At 45.9% G+C, this 17,438-nt stretch overlaps 1 protein-coding gene and 1 long non-coding RNA gene across 3 annotated transcripts in view; one reads left to right on the forward strand and one right to left on the reverse strand.

The window, feature by feature from the left end:
• The window catches only part of HECTD2 (HECT domain E3 ubiquitin protein ligase 2), a 258,294-nt gene extending 257,508 nt beyond the window's left edge, over window positions 1–786 (reverse strand). The window contains exon 1 of one of the 2 annotated variants that reach the window (XM_063961662.1): window positions 705–786. Coding sequence is in view for 1 of the 2 variants with exons in the window: in XM_063961660.1 (XP_063817730.1) it covers window positions 16–168 (153 nt within the window). In the remaining variant the exon portion in view is untranslated. Of the gene's footprint in view, window positions 1–15; window positions 169–704 lie in introns of those variants that run through there. The other variant, XM_063961660.1, reaches the window with a different exon arrangement.
• A 45-nt stretch (window positions 787–831) lies between these two features.
• On the forward strand, window positions 832–1,569 carry LOC135056454 (uncharacterized). Its single transcript, XR_010243982.1, has 2 exons — window positions 832–1,081; window positions 1,277–1,569. It is a non-coding gene; the product is annotated as an uncharacterized LOC135056454 (long non-coding RNA).
• The last annotated feature ends 15,869 nt before the right edge of the window (window positions 1,570–17,438 follow it).

A 17,438-nucleotide genomic window follows, 5' to 3' on the forward strand; every position in this document is an offset into this window, starting at 1 on the left:
CGGAAAGATAATTACCCCGGAGCTTGCACACAGGATAGGCGGCAGCCTGTCTCTCTGCTGTCTCTCCTTCTCCTCCTGGGAAGCCAGATGCTCCTCTTCCCACTGACTGTCTGCGGAGAGCGGCACAGACCCGGCTGAGAGTGAGCCCGGCTGCGAGGACATCCTCATCAGAACTGGCTCGGTCTGCTGCTTCACCACTTCCCCAGCCCTGGGAGAGGGAGGAGGAGTGCCGGAGAGTAGTGTACGCGGCTCCTGCCGGGAGACCCACCAGCCCGCGGTCCGCACTGCATGTCACTCACACGGGGCTAGCAGCGGCAGGTGGCCAGCGCGCCTCAGCTCTGCACCAGTCGAGCCACATGCATTGCTTTCCTCCTCTTGCATTGGGGTGATGGAGGGAACTATGCTGCACCTACAGCCGTAGACGCCATGTTGTTTATAAGATGTTCTTAGAGACCGGCTTGGAGACAAGGGGGATGTCTTTTTCGGGACCCTAATACGCCTTTTGCGCAGCGAATGACGCGCTGAGTTTGTGGTGACTATTGCGTAGATGGCGTAGACTGCTTTAGTGAATGGGGGGAGACAGAGAGTGACTAACGTGAGTCGGAGGCTGCGGTGTCAATGTAGCAGATCCCTCCCTGCAGCTGTGGCTGCCAGCAAGTGATAACACACCCGGTTTATCCTGGGCCAGGGCCAGGAGTACTCACCCTTTCCACGGCTTCCTAGTCGTTCAGTTCTCCCTGAGAGGAACAGCTAGCTGGATGCGTTTAATTGCCCTTAGCTTCTTTCTTCCTCGTAAAAATGGGGGTTGCAGATTGGCACAGACAGGGAGATGACATAGTTTCAGCCTGTGCTCATATCCTGACCAGCCAAAGGCAGTATAACCACTTCATCTCCACAGTCAAGCCATCCTAATGTGACTAAACATCTTATTTATAGCTTGGCATGTCCTGCAAACACAAAATGATGCAGTGTGGGAAACAATACATGTCCTGTGTAAATACACTTTCTCCTCACAATAACTTTCTCTCCTATGGATATAAGAGCATAATATTAATCCTGGCACAGAAACCCCTCAGAGCAGGTATTCCAGCCCTTTTGGTATTTGGGAAGATGTGTTACCACAAACTGGAAACTGGATTTTTGGATCCACTCTCTAGCCATGTATGAATAGAAATGAGCCTAGCTGTATTTTCCCTATGGAAAGTGTTATTCCTATGTCCTACTGTCCAGTCGGAAGTCAGGGAATAAAAAAGTTCTCTTTTTTTCTCTCTTTTAGATCTTGCTCCACCTTACAGAAGCGCAATTATTCTGACACATGAGAGTGAAAAAAAAGTGAGATCATTTTCTTGGATGTTGTCTGGATTTTATATTTGGACATGAGAGATACAGCTGCCCTGGACTAACAAAATGTGTAGCTTTATAGATTTCCTAATCTTTTAAAAGGCAATCAACATTCCATTTTTAGGACAGAGGAAAACAGTAATATGTTGTTGAACAACTGCACAGTTGCCAGAATGATGTATTCTATTAGTTATTGCTAAGAATAAACAGTTGCTTAATGCAGAGCTTTCCAAGTGTTTAAGCACTGCACAGTTATTTTAAAATACTTGCCCATTATCATGTATAAATATTGATGGAAAACAAGTCTATTTCTGTTGTGTGAATAACATATTGTGGTGTTATTGGATGGGAAAGTAACAGGTTATTAGCGTTTATTGTTGGGTAATGGTAGTACAGCTTATTGGCATGTCATTATGACAGTGGTTCATAGGAAAATGTTGTTTATGACGCCAGTGAGCTCACAGTTTGCAAGGAAAAAGTTGCTGGTTACACCTCAGGACATGTTTCTTTTGCAGTAACCGCCATAATATCATGTAAATCAACTGTCATTTGTTGAAAATATAATACAGACAGCATTAGTTGAACAGTATGCTAGCATTTGACTAATAACCAGCTTTAGACCAAAATCGGGCTGGGGGCGGCGATGGACCATTGTGGGGGTGGCACAAGGAATACGGGGAATAGGGCGGCAGTGGCGTTTTCGTGGTGGCTGCGTGATGTGACATGCAGCCGCTCAGATGTAAAAAAATGTCGGCGGCCCTCCTGCATAAGCAGCCTAGCTGCTGCTGCAGGGGGAATCCCTAATTTCTGCGTGAGCAATATGATCACAACTGTTTTACGATCGCATCTCTTGGCCCGCCAATTAGCATGCTGTGCGGCCTTGCCCTGCGATGGGTGGCCCCAGCATGCTACAGCAGAATCTGCAATCCATGCTGAATAACTCCCTATATGCACTCAGATTTATTGATAATCAGAAGGAACAGCCTCCTAAAAAGGCATGAATGCTAGTAAGGAGAGTTTCTGTAGCAGTAGCGTATCTTTAATTGGTGCAGTGTGTGCAGTGCACACGACCCCTCGGATCCAGGGGGGCCACACTACATGCACTGCACCCATTTCTTCAGTGCTCTCTTATCTCTACATGTCCACTTTGGCAGCACAGCGATATTACTGGGAAATTGGCGTGGTGGCCTTTTTCCAGGGGTCTTGCGCATGCACAGTATGGAAATCGCCTGGAAAATGGCTTCCATGCCACTTCCCCCTAAGGCCTGTGCATGCACAGTGTGCTCTAGTACAGCACTAGAGTCTACTACTATTCACACACTATGCTGCCGACTAGAGAGGAGGAGGCCCAGACGGAGATTGCTCCCTCCTCTCTTAACCACTAGCCTTGCACTAACATGCAATGTGAAACACAGCCTGGTGTCAGCCATCTCGCTTGGTCACATCACATACGTCCAGTCCACCCGCTGTGTCCTCCATTTTAACTGTAGGAAATCCATTTTACACAAGAGGAGAACATCATGATCTCCTCCCACTAAATCAATGTTGTTTGGGATTCTGTAAATTGTTTTATCTAAGATATTCCACAACTCTTTCTTTTAATAGTGTTTCCATTATGTTCCCTACTACTGATGTAAGGCTTACTGGTCTGTAGTTACTTGCTTATTTTTTGCTTCCACTTTTGTGCAGTGGTACCACATTCATTCTTTTCCAGTCTTCTGGAATTGCACCTGTAGCTAGTGACTGGTTGAATAATTATATTAATGGTGCTACCAGCACATCTTTAAGCTCTTTTAGTATTCTTGGATTTATCCCATCTGGCACAATCGATTTCTTTCAGTTTTGAGAGTTCTGTTAGTGCCTTCTCCTCTGTAAAGTTATTTTCATCTACCTTATTTTTATGAATGTCCCTGCAACTTAACTGTGGCCCCTTCCCTTCTCCTTCTCTAGTGAATACTTGCCAAAAATAATTAGTTAGATGATCTATTGTCTTGTGTACCAACACCAAATTCTCACTCTCTGTCTTAAGTCTTATTATTCCACCATTTGATTTTCCCCTTTCACTTATATACCTAAATAAAGTTTTGCCCCCTTTATCTACTGACTAGGCCATTTTCTCCTCCGCTTCTGTCTTTGCACACATGATCACCTTCTTAGCCTCCTTCCATCTGGCAAGATACACCTCTTTGTTATTATTTTGAGTCTTTTTATAATTCCTAAAAGCGATCTTTTTTTGTTTCACACTAGTTGATACCTCTTTTGTGCACCACACTGGTTTCTTTTTCCCGGTGCTTTTGATACAAAAGTCTGTTGCTTTAGAATAGCACTTTTTAATTTTCCCACCTCTCCTGCACTCTTTTCAAGTTCCTTCAATCCACCAATGATTTGCTTACACATCGCTCCAGTTTTGCAAAGCCTTCCTTAAATCCAACACCTTTGTTTTTGTGTGACAGGAGTTGGACCTTGTCTTAATACTAAACCATACCAATTGATGGTAACTGGATCCTAGGTTATCGTCCACATTTGTGTCTGATATCCTGTCACCATTTGTGAGTATTAAATCTAATTTCTGCAGCAGGATATACTGTATTCCACAGGGAAAACATTGGATGTAGAGTGGACCTTGATCCAGAGGCACAAACAGACTAAAGCTTTAGGCTGTCCCAGGATGCATTGGGGCCTCCTCTGTAACCCTGCCTCCAGGCACTGTGAGCTCAGTTTTTCAGTTGGTGCTGCAGCAGGAGGTCACCAATCAAGAGCTACACTGGGCCTGCATTCTCAAACCTACTGGGTACTCTAGTGTAACGCCTAACGCGGTACAGGTGGGACCACCTGTACTGTTACAGCCTCAAATAGTCCCTATGGTCAATCAGCCTTGGATGGACAACCTGTCTAACCAGTTGCAGCAGTTGACTCATTCCTTGGTCAGACAAAAATCTACCCCATGTCAATCTCGTGTCTCTGGGTCATATAAGCGGGCTGCTTCCGCCTCACAATCCACAAATCTCTCAGATATTTCATCTGAAGAGGAGGGGGAGCATACTGTCCTATCAGACACTGAATTAGGCATTTCTGACGAGGATTATACATTGCAATTTGACGTCCATGATCTGGTGATTGCTATTAAGCAAATCCTACAAATCATGATGATGAGGATTCCACTACTGTCACCAAGAAAACTGACATGTTTAAACTGCAGAAGGTGGCTAAAAATCTATTACCCCATTCTGACCATTTGGTAGACATTCCCTCTCCTGGCAGAGTTACGTAACAAGTTGGAAAATTCCCCGCGATGGTGGATTCAAATGTCACCCACCTAGTGATGTCATCCACTCTGCCTGTCACCACTGTCACTTTACTGAAAGAACCAACAGATAAGCGTGTGGAGGGATGCCTGAAATCTATTTACTACCTGACCGGTGCTGTACATAGACCTACTATTGCTGCCTCCTGGGCTGCTAAAGGTATTGAAACATGGGTTCAGGCATTAGAAGAAGATCTGCCCGAGGATATATCTGACAATGCCAGACAATACCTGTCTCACATCACCCCTGCCTCTTATTATATTCAAGAGGTGTCCTCTGAGGCGGATGTGTTGGTGGCCAAGGCGTCGACTACGTCTATCCTGTGTCACGATCCAGGTAATTAGACACACTTATTTACCTTCTAAGTGCCTCCTGAGACTGTCCCTATGCTCCAAGCCTGGCTTCCACCTGCGCTGTTTGCGGGCAGCGTGCGCATCTCCACAGTCTCCCCTTAGCGATTCCGGCAGCGCTGTCATGTGGACTAGTCAGTATGTTCCTCCTGTTCCAGTAGATGGTGTCTCCTGTCCTCCGCGGCCTCTACCGCCATTATTACAGGTTTCCACATGCTGATACAACCAGACTTTCCCTCCAGAACCAAACATGGGCACAGCCATGTTTGGCCTCATCACATGATTCTCCATAGCCTATCCGCTGCATTCTGGACACTCCCTGATTGCTCAGCCAATACCTGCTTCCCAGCTGGTATAAATATCCTGAATCCAGACTGCCTAATCGTCAGTGCTTTGGTTGTCTATCCCAGTGTTAGATGTCTCTCCTGTCTGTGGATGTTCTAGCCTACTGTCTTCAGTTATTTCAGCTCCTGTAACCTTGTTCCACTTAAAGAGACCTGCACCAGTTTCCACCCTGCAGTGCTGCCTGACTCTAGCAGTGTTCCTACATTGCTCTCTATGATCTGCAGTGATTCTCACCGGCTCCCAGCTCTCAACGGTGTTCCAGCATTGCTTCCAGCTTCCAGCGGTGTTCCAGTATCACTTCAAGCTCTCATCGGTATACCTACATCACTCTCTGTGATCTGCAGTGATTCCTCACTGGCTTCCAGCTCTCAGCAGTGTTCCAGTATCGCTTCCAGCTTCCAGCTGTGTTCCTGTATCACTTCCAGCTCTCAGCGGTGTTCCAGTATCGTTTACAGCTCTCAGCGGTGTTCCAGCATTGCTTCCATCCACCATCGGTGTTCCAACATCGAACCACAGTTCACCATTGGTGCCCTCACCATCAGACTCTGTCTACATCGGTGAGTTCCACAGCACCTTTACCACCTGGCCGGTTCTATCCGGCAACCCCGTCAGTTCTACAGAGCTCACCTCTACCTCTATGCAAAATTTACCATCAACAGCTTCCAATGTGCCATCTGCTGGTCTGTTCTTGTACGTTTACCTATACAGTGGTTAGCTGTTGACCTAAATAGACTTACCATCTCCGGGTCTTACAAGGACTATTCCATATTGTGTTCTCAGCATTGCCACAGTAACCTCCTACCGCCGCGCCTTGGGAACTGTACCGTCTCCTGTAAACTGCACATCCTTGTCGTTGAGTATTTAATTTCTCTGAACTGCCGAAGTGTATATGAACTGTGTACTTCATAAACAAGCTTTGATTTTACTCAAGTTGTCTTGGTCACGCCTTCGGGCATCGGTGCTAAGGTTCCCTGCATGTCCAAGAACACTATTCTACGTCCCAGGTTTAAGTACACGTCAGCCCCTACGCCTGAGGCTTCCCCAGGTCAGCCTCAGGTGTGACATCCTGGCTCACCGCATTCCGTGGTTGAGGTCATAGAAGGTGGACCTGCACTCCAAAAAGACCTTGGAAGTACTCTCATTTAAGGGAGACATATTGTTTGGGGAAGACCTAAATAAATTTGTGTCTGAACTGGTGGCTGCTAAGACTGCCTTTTTCCCAAATACTAATCCTTCTGCACAGAAGGCAAAAGGTACCACTTTTCGTTCCTTTCGACCTCAAGGGAAAGCAAAAGGTCATTCATACCTGAGACAATCTCGTGCTTCGAAAACCACTAAGCCCAAGGCAAAACAGTCCTGGGCGGCTCGCCAGTCTACTTCTAAACAAGACAAGCCTGCCGCATGATTTATTTTATTATTTATTACCAGTTATTTATATAGCACACACATATTCCGCAGCGCTTTACAGAGAATATTTGGCCATTCACATCAGTCCCTGCCCCAGTGGAGTTTCCAATCTATATTCCCTACCACATGTACACACACACACATACACGCTAGGGTTAATTTTGTTGGGAGCCAATTAATCTACCAGTATATTTTTGGATTGTGGGAGGAAACCGGAGTACCCAGAGGAAACCCACGCAAGTACGGGGAGAATATACAAACTCCACACAGTTAGAGCCATGGTGGGAATTGAACCCATGACCTCAGTGCTGTGAGGCAGTAATGCTAACCATTACACCATCCGTACTGCCATCCATAATGATGGGGCGGGACCCCAGGGTGGGAGGCCAACTTCTGCAGTTCACCCAGGTCTGGTTAAAGACCACTTCAGACGCATGGGTGCGAGAAGTTGTCTCTCACGGGTATGCAGTCTCTTTCAAGAGACGTCCCCCTCGCCAGCTTTGCACCAAGGTCATCCCTTCGGATCCACTAAAGGCGCAAACTCTGCAGCAGGTTGTGAGTTCCCTCCTGGATACAGGAGTGATAGTGCCGGTGCGTTTGTCCCAAAGGGGAAATGGTTACTACTCGGCCCTGTTTCCTTTCCCGAAACCTGATGTGTCATTCCAGCCTATACTCAACCTCAAATCACTAAACAAGTTTGTGAGAGTGTCCAAGTTCCGTATGGAGACGCTGTGCTCAATTGTGCTGGCAATGGAACCCGGAGACTATATGGTATCCCTGGATATTCAGGATGCGTACCTGCATATACCTATTGCCAAGTCACATCAGCAGTATCTGAGGTTTGCTTTTGGCAAGCGACACTATCAGTTCCAGGCTCTGCCATTTGGACTGGCTATGGGTCCTGGGATCTTCACCAAAGTCATGGCCGTAATGACGGCACATCTCCATCACCAGAGAGTCAAGATCCTGCTGTATCTGGATGACTTGCTGATCATGGCAAACTCCCACAATGTCCTCCTCAGTCATCTACAGCTGACGGTAAGCTTCCTACAAGCCCACGAGTGGCTAATCAATTGGAAGAAATCCTTGCTGGTCCCAACTCAGAGCATGGTGCACATGGGTGCACTCCTGGACACATGCAGTCAATGTCAGTTCCTGTCTCCGGAGAAAGTCCTGAAGCTTCAGGACAGGATAAGATGCTTCCTCTGTCGCCCCAGAGTGTCAATACACTCGGCGATGCAAGTACTTGGCCTGATGGTGTCGGCATTCAACATGGTAGAGTACGCTTAATTTCATTCCCGCCCTCTGCAGAAGGTTAATCCCTTCCAAGTGGGACGGCCTACCTCATCGGATCAGATCTCACATGATTACCTTGACTCTAGAGGTTCGTTATTTGCTGACCTGGTGGCTCCAGAACCAGCAATTAAGCAGGGACCATCCCTTCTGGATCCCCGACTGGGTCCTGCTGATGACGGATGCCAGTCTGCAGGGATGGGGTGCGGTGTTGGAGCAACACTCTTTTCAGGGTTGTTGGACAGAGGAGGAGTCCCTCCTCCTGATGAACATTCTAGAACTGCAGGCGGTGTTCAATGTGTTAACTCTCGCCCTGCCACTGGTACAGAACAGGCTTGTTCAAGTACGGTCAGAAAACGCCACCACGGTGGCATACATCAACCATCAAGGCGGCACTCGAAGCTGCATGGCAATGTTGGAAGTGTCAAAAATCCTTCAATGGGCAGAATGCCATCTGCCAGCAATATCGGCAGTGTTCATTCCGTGGTCCTAAACTGGGAAGAAGACTTTCTCAGTTGCCAGGACGTACACACTGGAGAGTTGAGTCTTCATCCGGATGTCTTTCAACTCCTAGTGGACATGTGGGGCCTACCAGATGTAGACCTGATGGCGTCTCAACACAATCCCAAAGTTCCGGTCTTCGGATCAAGGACCAGGGATCCTGAAGCAGCGTTCGTGGACTCATTAGCCACTCCATGGAACTTTCGGCTGCCTTACGTGTTCCCTCAAGTGTCACTCCTCTCCAGGGTTCTGCAGAAGTTCAAGCAAGAAGGAGGAATACTACTTATAGTCACTTCGGCGTGGCCCAGACAGCATTGGTTCTCACACCTGTAGGGTCTATCGACAGAGTGTCCTCTTCTACTTCCTCAATGACCAGACCTCCTTGTACAGGGCCCTTGTCTCTATCCAGACTTGACCAGACTGGCTTTGATGGTGTGGCTCTTGAAGCATCACTCCTGAGAGCCAAAGAATTCTCTGAGGCGGTCATTCAAACTATGTTGAAAGCCCGTAAGCCGACGTCTGCTCAGATCTATTATAGGGTCTGGAATTCTAACTTCACCTGGTGTGCTGATAAGAACTATGAAGCGTACAGATTCAAAACATCCAGAATCCTGGCTTTCCTGCAACAAGTCCTGGACTTAGGCCTTCATCTGGCCTCCCTCAAGGTTCACATATCAGCCTTGTCGGTGTGGTTTCAGAGAATAATTGCATCTATACCTTGGCGTTCATACATTCACTCAGGGTGTGTTATGGATTCAGCCTCCCTACGTCCCTCCTGTGGCTCCATGGGATCTGTCTGTTGTCCTGAATGCCCTGCAAGAGTCTTCATTTGAACCTCTTGAGTCAGTGAACCTTAAATGGCTCACAGCCAAAGTCCTGTTTCTGCTGGCTATTGCCTCTGCTAGAAGGGTGTCGGACTTACTGTAGGTGCTTTGTCCTGTCATCCACTCTTTGTAATATTCCATCATGACCGAGCAACTCTGAGAACTCACCCAGGTTACTTACCTAAAGTGGTGTCATCTTTTCACCTTAACCAAGAGATTGTGGTTCCAGCCTTTATCTCTTCTGACTTGTCCCCCAAAGAACGGTCTTTGGATGTGGCAATGGCTTTCTATCAGCAGGTCAGATACCCTTTTTGTACTGTTTGGTTTCCCCAAACGTGGCTGGCCTGTGAATAAGCAAACCTTGGCCAGATGGATTAGAATGGTGATTGCACAAGCTTATGCGCAGGCTGGTCTCCCACCTCCTGCTGCTATTAAAGCCCATTCTACTTGGTCTGTTGGACCTTCTTGGGCGGCCCACCGTGGCGTGTCCGCAGAACAATTGTGCAAGACGGCTGTGTGGTCCTCAGTGAACATGTTCATTAGGTTCTATGCCTTTGATACTTTTGCCTCCCAGAATGCTTCCTTTGGACGCTGGGTTCTCATACCCGCTAAGGCACGTCCCCTCCCTTGAGCAACTGCTTTGGGACATCACCCGATGTATTCCCTGTGGAACACAGTGTACCCTGCTGCACAGAGGCGTAAGTTCATACCAGATGCCCGGAGGTGAAATACACGTTGATGCCCCCAGAGCTTAGTGCATATGGGAAATCCGGCCAAAGTCCAAAAATGGACGTTTTGGGGGGTTTAAACGCATTTTCCCTTAAGTATATCCCGCCCATTAGGTGATGTACTCAAGAGTATTACTTTACCACCACCCCTTCTTGATAATTTCAATATACCTCCCCTACTAACAATAGTATACACTTACATTCTCCCATACACTTAGATTCCCCTGCGTTCACAAATGACAATTAAATGTGCCTACATCCTTCCTCCCCACCCACAAATGACATTATACTCTTACATCCTCAATCCCTACCAAAAAGCATAGCTGTAACTAGACATTTTGGTGCCCTGTTCCAGAAACAGAATTTGTGCCCCCACACCGTATTTAAAATAGGGACAGTGTGTGCAAAGGCGTGTGCCAAAAATATAGGGCCGTGGCCACAGAATAGTACCAATTCACATTTAACCACACATTAGTGTCCATTATACACATTACACAACACAGTAGTACCCCTTATACATGTTACACCAGGTAGAGCCCCATATACACATTACGCCATATACAGCCCCTTATACACATTATGCCAGATAGAGCACATTATACACATTACGCCAGGCAGAGCACATTATACACATTACGCCAGGCAGAGCACGTTATACACATTACGCCAGGTAGAGCACGTTATACACATTACGCCAGGTAGAGCATGTTATACACATTGCACCAGGTAGAGCACATTATACACATAACGTCAGGTACAGCCCCTTGCACACATTATGCCAGGTAAAGCAACTAAGACTCACTATGCTCTGATGGTATTTTACTCCTCCTGTCCCCATCTCCTTTGCTTGCACGGTATCTGGTAAGCATACTGGCATTTGGGATGCCACCAGTAGGAATACAGATGCTGGGATCCCTACATGGATCATAATGCCATGCCAGATTCTACACTGCCGGCATCCCAAACATAAATATGCCAGGGCTCCTTAGGGTTAGGCCACGGGGGGGGAGGGAGGGGGGGAGGGGTTAGGGTTAGGCTTTTGGTTTCAGGGGGTGCGGAAGGTTAGGGTTAGGCTGCAGAGGGGGGATTCAAGGTGAGGCATCACCGGGGAGTGTTAGGGTTAGGCTGCGGGTTGGGGGGGTTAGGCACCACCAAGGAGGGTTAGGCTGCGGGGGGGGGGGGTAGGTTTAGGCTGCATGAAGGGGGGGTTATGTTTAGGCATCACCAGGGAGGGTTAGCGTAAGGATGCCGGGAGAGGATGGTTAGGGTCAGGCTGCAGGAAGGGAGGGTTATAATTAGGGGGGAGAACAGGAGGATTAGCATACTTACCTTCTAGGTGTCGGGATGCCGCTGTCGGTATTCTGACGCTAGCATCACAAGCACCAGCATCACGATACCGTTCTGCTTGCACAATGTCACAACTGAGGGCTGGTGTTGGTCTGGGACAACCTCAGTTGTAAGGGCTGGTGTAAAGGTGAATCTGGGTGGCAGAATAGGACTCCTAAACATAGATGACTTCTACCACCAATGCCCGAAGATGTGACCACGACAACAAAGATAAAATGAATGTTTTTTTATTGAACACAGTTCTGGTGGCACACTGGCAGTTTCACAGTTATGATATGAGAAATGATTAAAAACAGTACACAGTTCCACAAGAAATAGCAGTTGTAGTATTCCCTTAGGTGTGGAATCCGCACAAGGCTAGCTTGGGAGATTAGGAGATGGAAAGTCCTTTTACCAACACCTAGGCGCTGTAGAGTAGATAAAACCTGGAACTGGTCAGCAGATGTAGTACAGAGGCTGAACGTACTGCAGAATGTGTGATACTTGTAGACCGCCTGTTTTGCCGGATGGAACGGATAATGAAGAACTGTGAATGAAGTACGGATGAACCAGTGTTAGCAGCAGAGTTTGAATGACACTGGTGATGCTAGAGATTGATGAATTGGAAAAAACAGATGACTTGAACATTGTAGATATCAGGAACACCGATGGCGGAGCACCGATGACAATAGGTAGCTGAATACCACTGGAAGCCCAATGCTGGAAGCTGGTGTTTTTGGAGCACTGCCAATAGCAGAAGGCAATGAGGATACTATGGAGTCAGGCAGGCACCGCAGGGTGGTGATTGGTGCAGGTCTCTGCAGAACTGGAGACTCAGGAGCTGGAATACCTGGAACACAGTAAGTAATCACAGAGAGCAGAGACAGGATACACTGGTAATGACAACCAAAGCAATGACAACTTCCTGGACTAGGATCAGTCCCTTTATACCCTCAGCAGTGCAGGGATTGGATCAGCAATCAGGCAGAGCTCAGCGAAACTGTAGATTGGTGGAAATAGCATCATGTGATCAGAACCAACATTGCTACGCCCATACTGGTTCTTGGAGGGAAACCTGGTTTGTAATTCCATGTGGAGCTTTCACAGTAATGGCGGCAGCGGCCGCAAGACACAGCGAATGCCAAACTGCACAGCAACCTCCCAGAGCCGGCGGCGGAAGCTACAGCGGGTGAGAGGCGCCGCACAGACCTGTAGTACTTTACTGTAGTAATCACGGCAAAGGCCGCAGCTGACAGGAGATGCCACACAGATCCGTCCACGCGCTGAGGGCGCAGCAATGGCGGCGGAGGCTGTAACTGACAGGAGACGCTATGCAGAGCCATCCAAGTGCTGAGAGTGCAGTAATGGCGGCGGAGGCTGCGATGAGCTAGAAACGCAATTCCATTTAAGAGTTCCTTGTGACAGCACCTGCAGACTGGCAGAGAGGAGATATGAAGCAAGGACATTTAGCAACATGATTGAGACCCGGCCCTAGAACACTGAGCCATCCTCAGGAGACACCTCAAAGGTAAAAAATGATGTCCAGTAGTCTGGATCGTGACAGCACCCCCCCCCCCCCCCCATCCCCTTCCCCTTTAGGAGTGGCCCCAGGACACTTCTTTGGCTTCTGAGGGAACTTAGAATGGAAATTCCGAACCAATGTAGGAGCATGGACATCTGAAGCATTGGTCCAGGAACGTTCCTCCGGGCCATAGCCCTTCCAATCGATCAGGTATTGAAGTTGACCATAACGAAAGCGTGAATCCAGAATCTTGGCGACTTCATACTCAATACCACGTTGAGTCTGGACTTTGGGAGCTGAAGGAAGTGCTGAATGGAACCGATTCAGGATCAGCGGTTTCAGAAGGGAAACATGAAACGTCCTGGGAATTTTTAAGAATGGAGGAAGCTGAAGTTTGAAAGCTACTGGGTTAATGACTTGTTCAATTCGAAAAGGACCGATATATCGAGGAGCAAATTTCATGCTTGGAGCTCTTAACCTCAAATTCTTCGTAGACAGCCAAACACGATCAGCCACTTTAAGGGCAGGAATTGCCCTATGCTTCCTATCTGCAAACTTCTTATATCTAAAAGATGCCTTGAGTAGAGCCGCTCAAACGTTCTTCCAGTTATTTGAAAACTGACGAAGAGTGATATCAGCAGCTGGCACTGAAGTTGCTGGAAGTGGTTGAAATTCTGGAACTTTAGGGTGAAATCCATAGTTAGTGAAGAATGGCGTAGAAGAGGATGACGAGTAGTATTGGTTGTTATGACAGAACTCAGCCCAGGGAAGAAGTTGAACCCAGTCATCCTGGGATGAGGATACATAAATTCGGAAGAAGGCCTCCAAGTCCTGTGTCGAAGTCAAAAATATTACAATGAGAGAACATACAGACTCCACACATATGAGTCGCTATGCTTGCAAATACGTGCAGCGAGCATATGGTAACATACGCATTTACACAGACATGCCACAGAGATAGATTCGACACATATTTCATACAGCACATAATTATAACATATCAAGCGCCAGACATCATAATGATTTAAAATTATATAATGGAGTAACGTCATGTATGTGTATTATTGGAACGGAGCAAGATAGACATGTCGTGTTTGGTATTACAGTAACTAGATTAATGTGTAGATTCATTTGATGCTTGTTATTAAGTTGTAGGACATTGCTATGAGTAGTTATGATTAAATGTATGAAAGCTAAAGTCACTCTAATTAGAACAATGGACATTCCAAGCAGGTGGTGGACAGGAAACTCAGGCCAGCCCTTTTGATGTCTTCAAGGCTGAACCTTGTTTGTATACGAACAGACCAGTGACTCATCATGAATGAGAAAGTTCCCTCCCTTAGACTAGTCTGTGCACTCCCCCAAACTACATAGTACATTGCTGATCAGACACACAGGAGTTGCTGTTTTGTCCCAGACGATGGTGGAGTTGCTGCCAGTCCGGTGCCTACATGATTTTACAGAGAGAGAGAGAGTGATATGGAGGGAAGACTTTATATGAGAAAGATATGGTGATGTATTTGCTGGCCTGTGACTGTATGTATTTGATTTAGTTTGTATTAACTGCTTTCTGTATAAATTGTAACCATGTAACAATATATATACTGTACATTGTGATATATTGAATACATATCCTTTTAATAACAAATATATACATCAATGAGCTTTGGAACTCAGATAATGTGTGGGTGTATTGTTTTCTCTTAAGGGATGTAGTGTTTTGCGATGTACAGCGCACTTTTATCATATATGGTACTAAGATGCGCCTGGCGTCCGCAGTATAAATTAGAGCGGGCATTTTAAATATTTGTTAGAAAGCAATTTGGTATTTACAGATGAGGGCTGCGTCCGCGATATCACGGTCTTAATGATGCACTGTACATTACAAACGCGACGCTGTGGTCGATCAGCTAATGGTGGACGCATCGTGATGCTGAGAAATCACATCCGTGTGTTCTGTTGTGTTATTAGTAAGCCGCTGATATGAAATTCAAGGGACAATGTGTTTCTCATAATATTTAAAATGCTAAAATGTATTTTTATTGTTTCAAAACAAAGTTCAAATAAGTCATATTGTGTTTGCTTCAGATTGGATTGTTTATCTGTTAAGTAGATTTAAAAGTACATTTAAAAGTTGCTGCATAGCCTTGATATAGCTTTTTTTTTTTAAACTCAGGCCTAAAGTAACTTTGGTGCCAGTGTGGAGTGTGATTTCTTTGTGACAAGGAAGCCGCATGGTCTGTCCTCCATTTTGGACTAACCACATGGCCTGTCCACCATCTTGTGTAAACCTCATGGATGTTGAAGGGGGAGGAGCAGTGGCCATTTTAGGAAGGTCACTTTCTAAATAGCTGATTTTCAGTCTGCTCAGAACAATCAGTTTCATTTGTCACATTCATAGCACCATTTATGAGTTACCAATGAATTTATTTAACCCATGCCATAGTCAATTACAAATAGTTTCAATTGGGCCTAGTGAGAGTAAATGGTGAGATAAGTGTTTTTTTTTTTCCTTCCTGTCTGTGAAAAAAAAAAGTTTTGTTTTTTCTTTCTTTTCTTCCAAGACTTGTGGAGGATAGCCATTGAAATGCAAATTAACCTATGTAACTACTTTTTTTAGTAGTGAAAAGCAAATATCTTTGATATGAAAATTAGAGGCAGTGAAGAGGTAAGGTGTCTCATAGAAGGCCAGTAAATGATACATATATATAATATTGTTATAATTATGTGTATAAATATATATCAGTGTTTGTTCTGCTAGATAGCTATCCAATCTGAATCATATCATTTAAATTATAGATTATTGCAGTCATTATAGATCTGTGTGAAATCGGACACATTTGTTTGCTATATAGATAAATTTGAAGTAAATGTATTTAAGGGAGTAATTATAAAAACACAAAACCTAGTTCTGGCCCAGTCGTAAAGGGTTATACAGAACAAGTGTGGGTTGTGTTAAGTGAGCGATTATAGTTAGTATTGCTCACATTTATAGAGACTGTGTGGTTTGTTGAATTGCGGACGTACGTTGTACACGTGGTACGGACAAAGTACAGGGTCGCACATGCGGCGTAAAAGGCACGCTGGTCGTGTGTTTACGCGAGGTTGCGTAGGAATACGGACGCTGAGTACAAAGCACACGATATTTGTTCAATTAAGGTGGGATAGTAGACATTTAATACAATAGCACATAACTATCCGATTTCCAAAGCAGGTTACTCTAAATTTAGTTTCAAAACTGTAAGCACCTCTGGAATAAAGCTGCTGACTTAGGGGAGTAAAACAATTTTCTGTACAGAAAAAAACAGGTGTATTTGAGTGAGTGAAAGCGGAGTGGAGCTGAGCCCGGGAATTCGGGATCCCGTCGGTGAACACTGGGTTAGTAGAGGCCCGGTGGCATAGGGTTCGCTACCTTGCGTGATCAGAAATAGGTGGTCTAGGTGATCTGGAGTGGTCTAGTTTTCCCATACAAATAGGTGGTCTAGAGTGGTCTAGGTGTTTCAGGTGGTCTACAGCAATTGTAGGGCATATAGATAACTAGTATCTATAGGCTGTGCGATTGTATCGCATGTCCGTGTGTTCTACACGGTAACGTGATACCATTGTGTCATATGCGCTGTGGAAAAGCATACGCAGACGTGATTGTATAGACAAAGGGGTTTTTCTTTGATAACATCGGGAAATCTCCCTGGTGGGCTTCCACTGGAAAGGGTGAAGAATAGTTATCTAATTTCTCTGTTTTTCACCCTACAAAAATTCCAGTGGAAAGATACTGAAAAGGAATTTTTTGCTGCCTCTCTCAGGAAAATATTCCAACAGAACCTCCACCGAGAGAAATCACGGTGCTGTAAGGTCTTATAGGAGCCCTAAGTTGGGTACATTGCGATCCGCTATCAACAGTGTATCGTTGTACAGGCCAGCGTGGGCAAGAGCGAGTGGAAGGTGCTCGGAGAGACTTCCACCGTCTGCTTGCATTGAGTATTTTCGTATTTGTGGGAATAGCCGAGAAGGCAAGACCCACAAATATGGGAGCCAGTTGCTCAAGTGAGAGACGTTTAGGCAGGGTTCAGGCTGAAGAATTGCGGCTGAGAGGGTCAGCAAGGTTTATAATGTGTGAGAAATATGGCTCACACACACAGGCTTATTGCAATGAGTGGATACGTATGACTGCGGAAGATACAACCCCATTTCCAAGGATGGGCAGCTTTGAGCCAGAGGTATTACAGAACATAAGGATTAAAATATGTCTGATTAAATCCAGAAAACAAAGGGTCAGACATACAAATTGTTTAAACCTGTGGCAGCAAGAGGGGTTGGTGAGTTTGATCCTAAGGTATTGCAGGTGGTATGTCTAACCAAAGTCATATAAGACAAGAATGGAAATATAAGAACTGTTTGAACTTGTAGCAACAATAAACAAGTAGGAAGAAAAAGAGAAAGCAAGTACACCGCCATATGTAGATGTGGAAGCAGTTACGGCCAGCATACAAACTATA

This window comes from Pseudophryne corroboree, chromosome 3 (genome assembly GCF_028390025.1).
Source record: "Pseudophryne corroboree isolate aPseCor3 chromosome 3, aPseCor3.hap2, whole genome shotgun sequence".
Classification (NCBI taxonomy): domain Eukaryota; kingdom Metazoa; phylum Chordata; class Amphibia; order Anura; family Myobatrachidae; genus Pseudophryne; species Pseudophryne corroboree.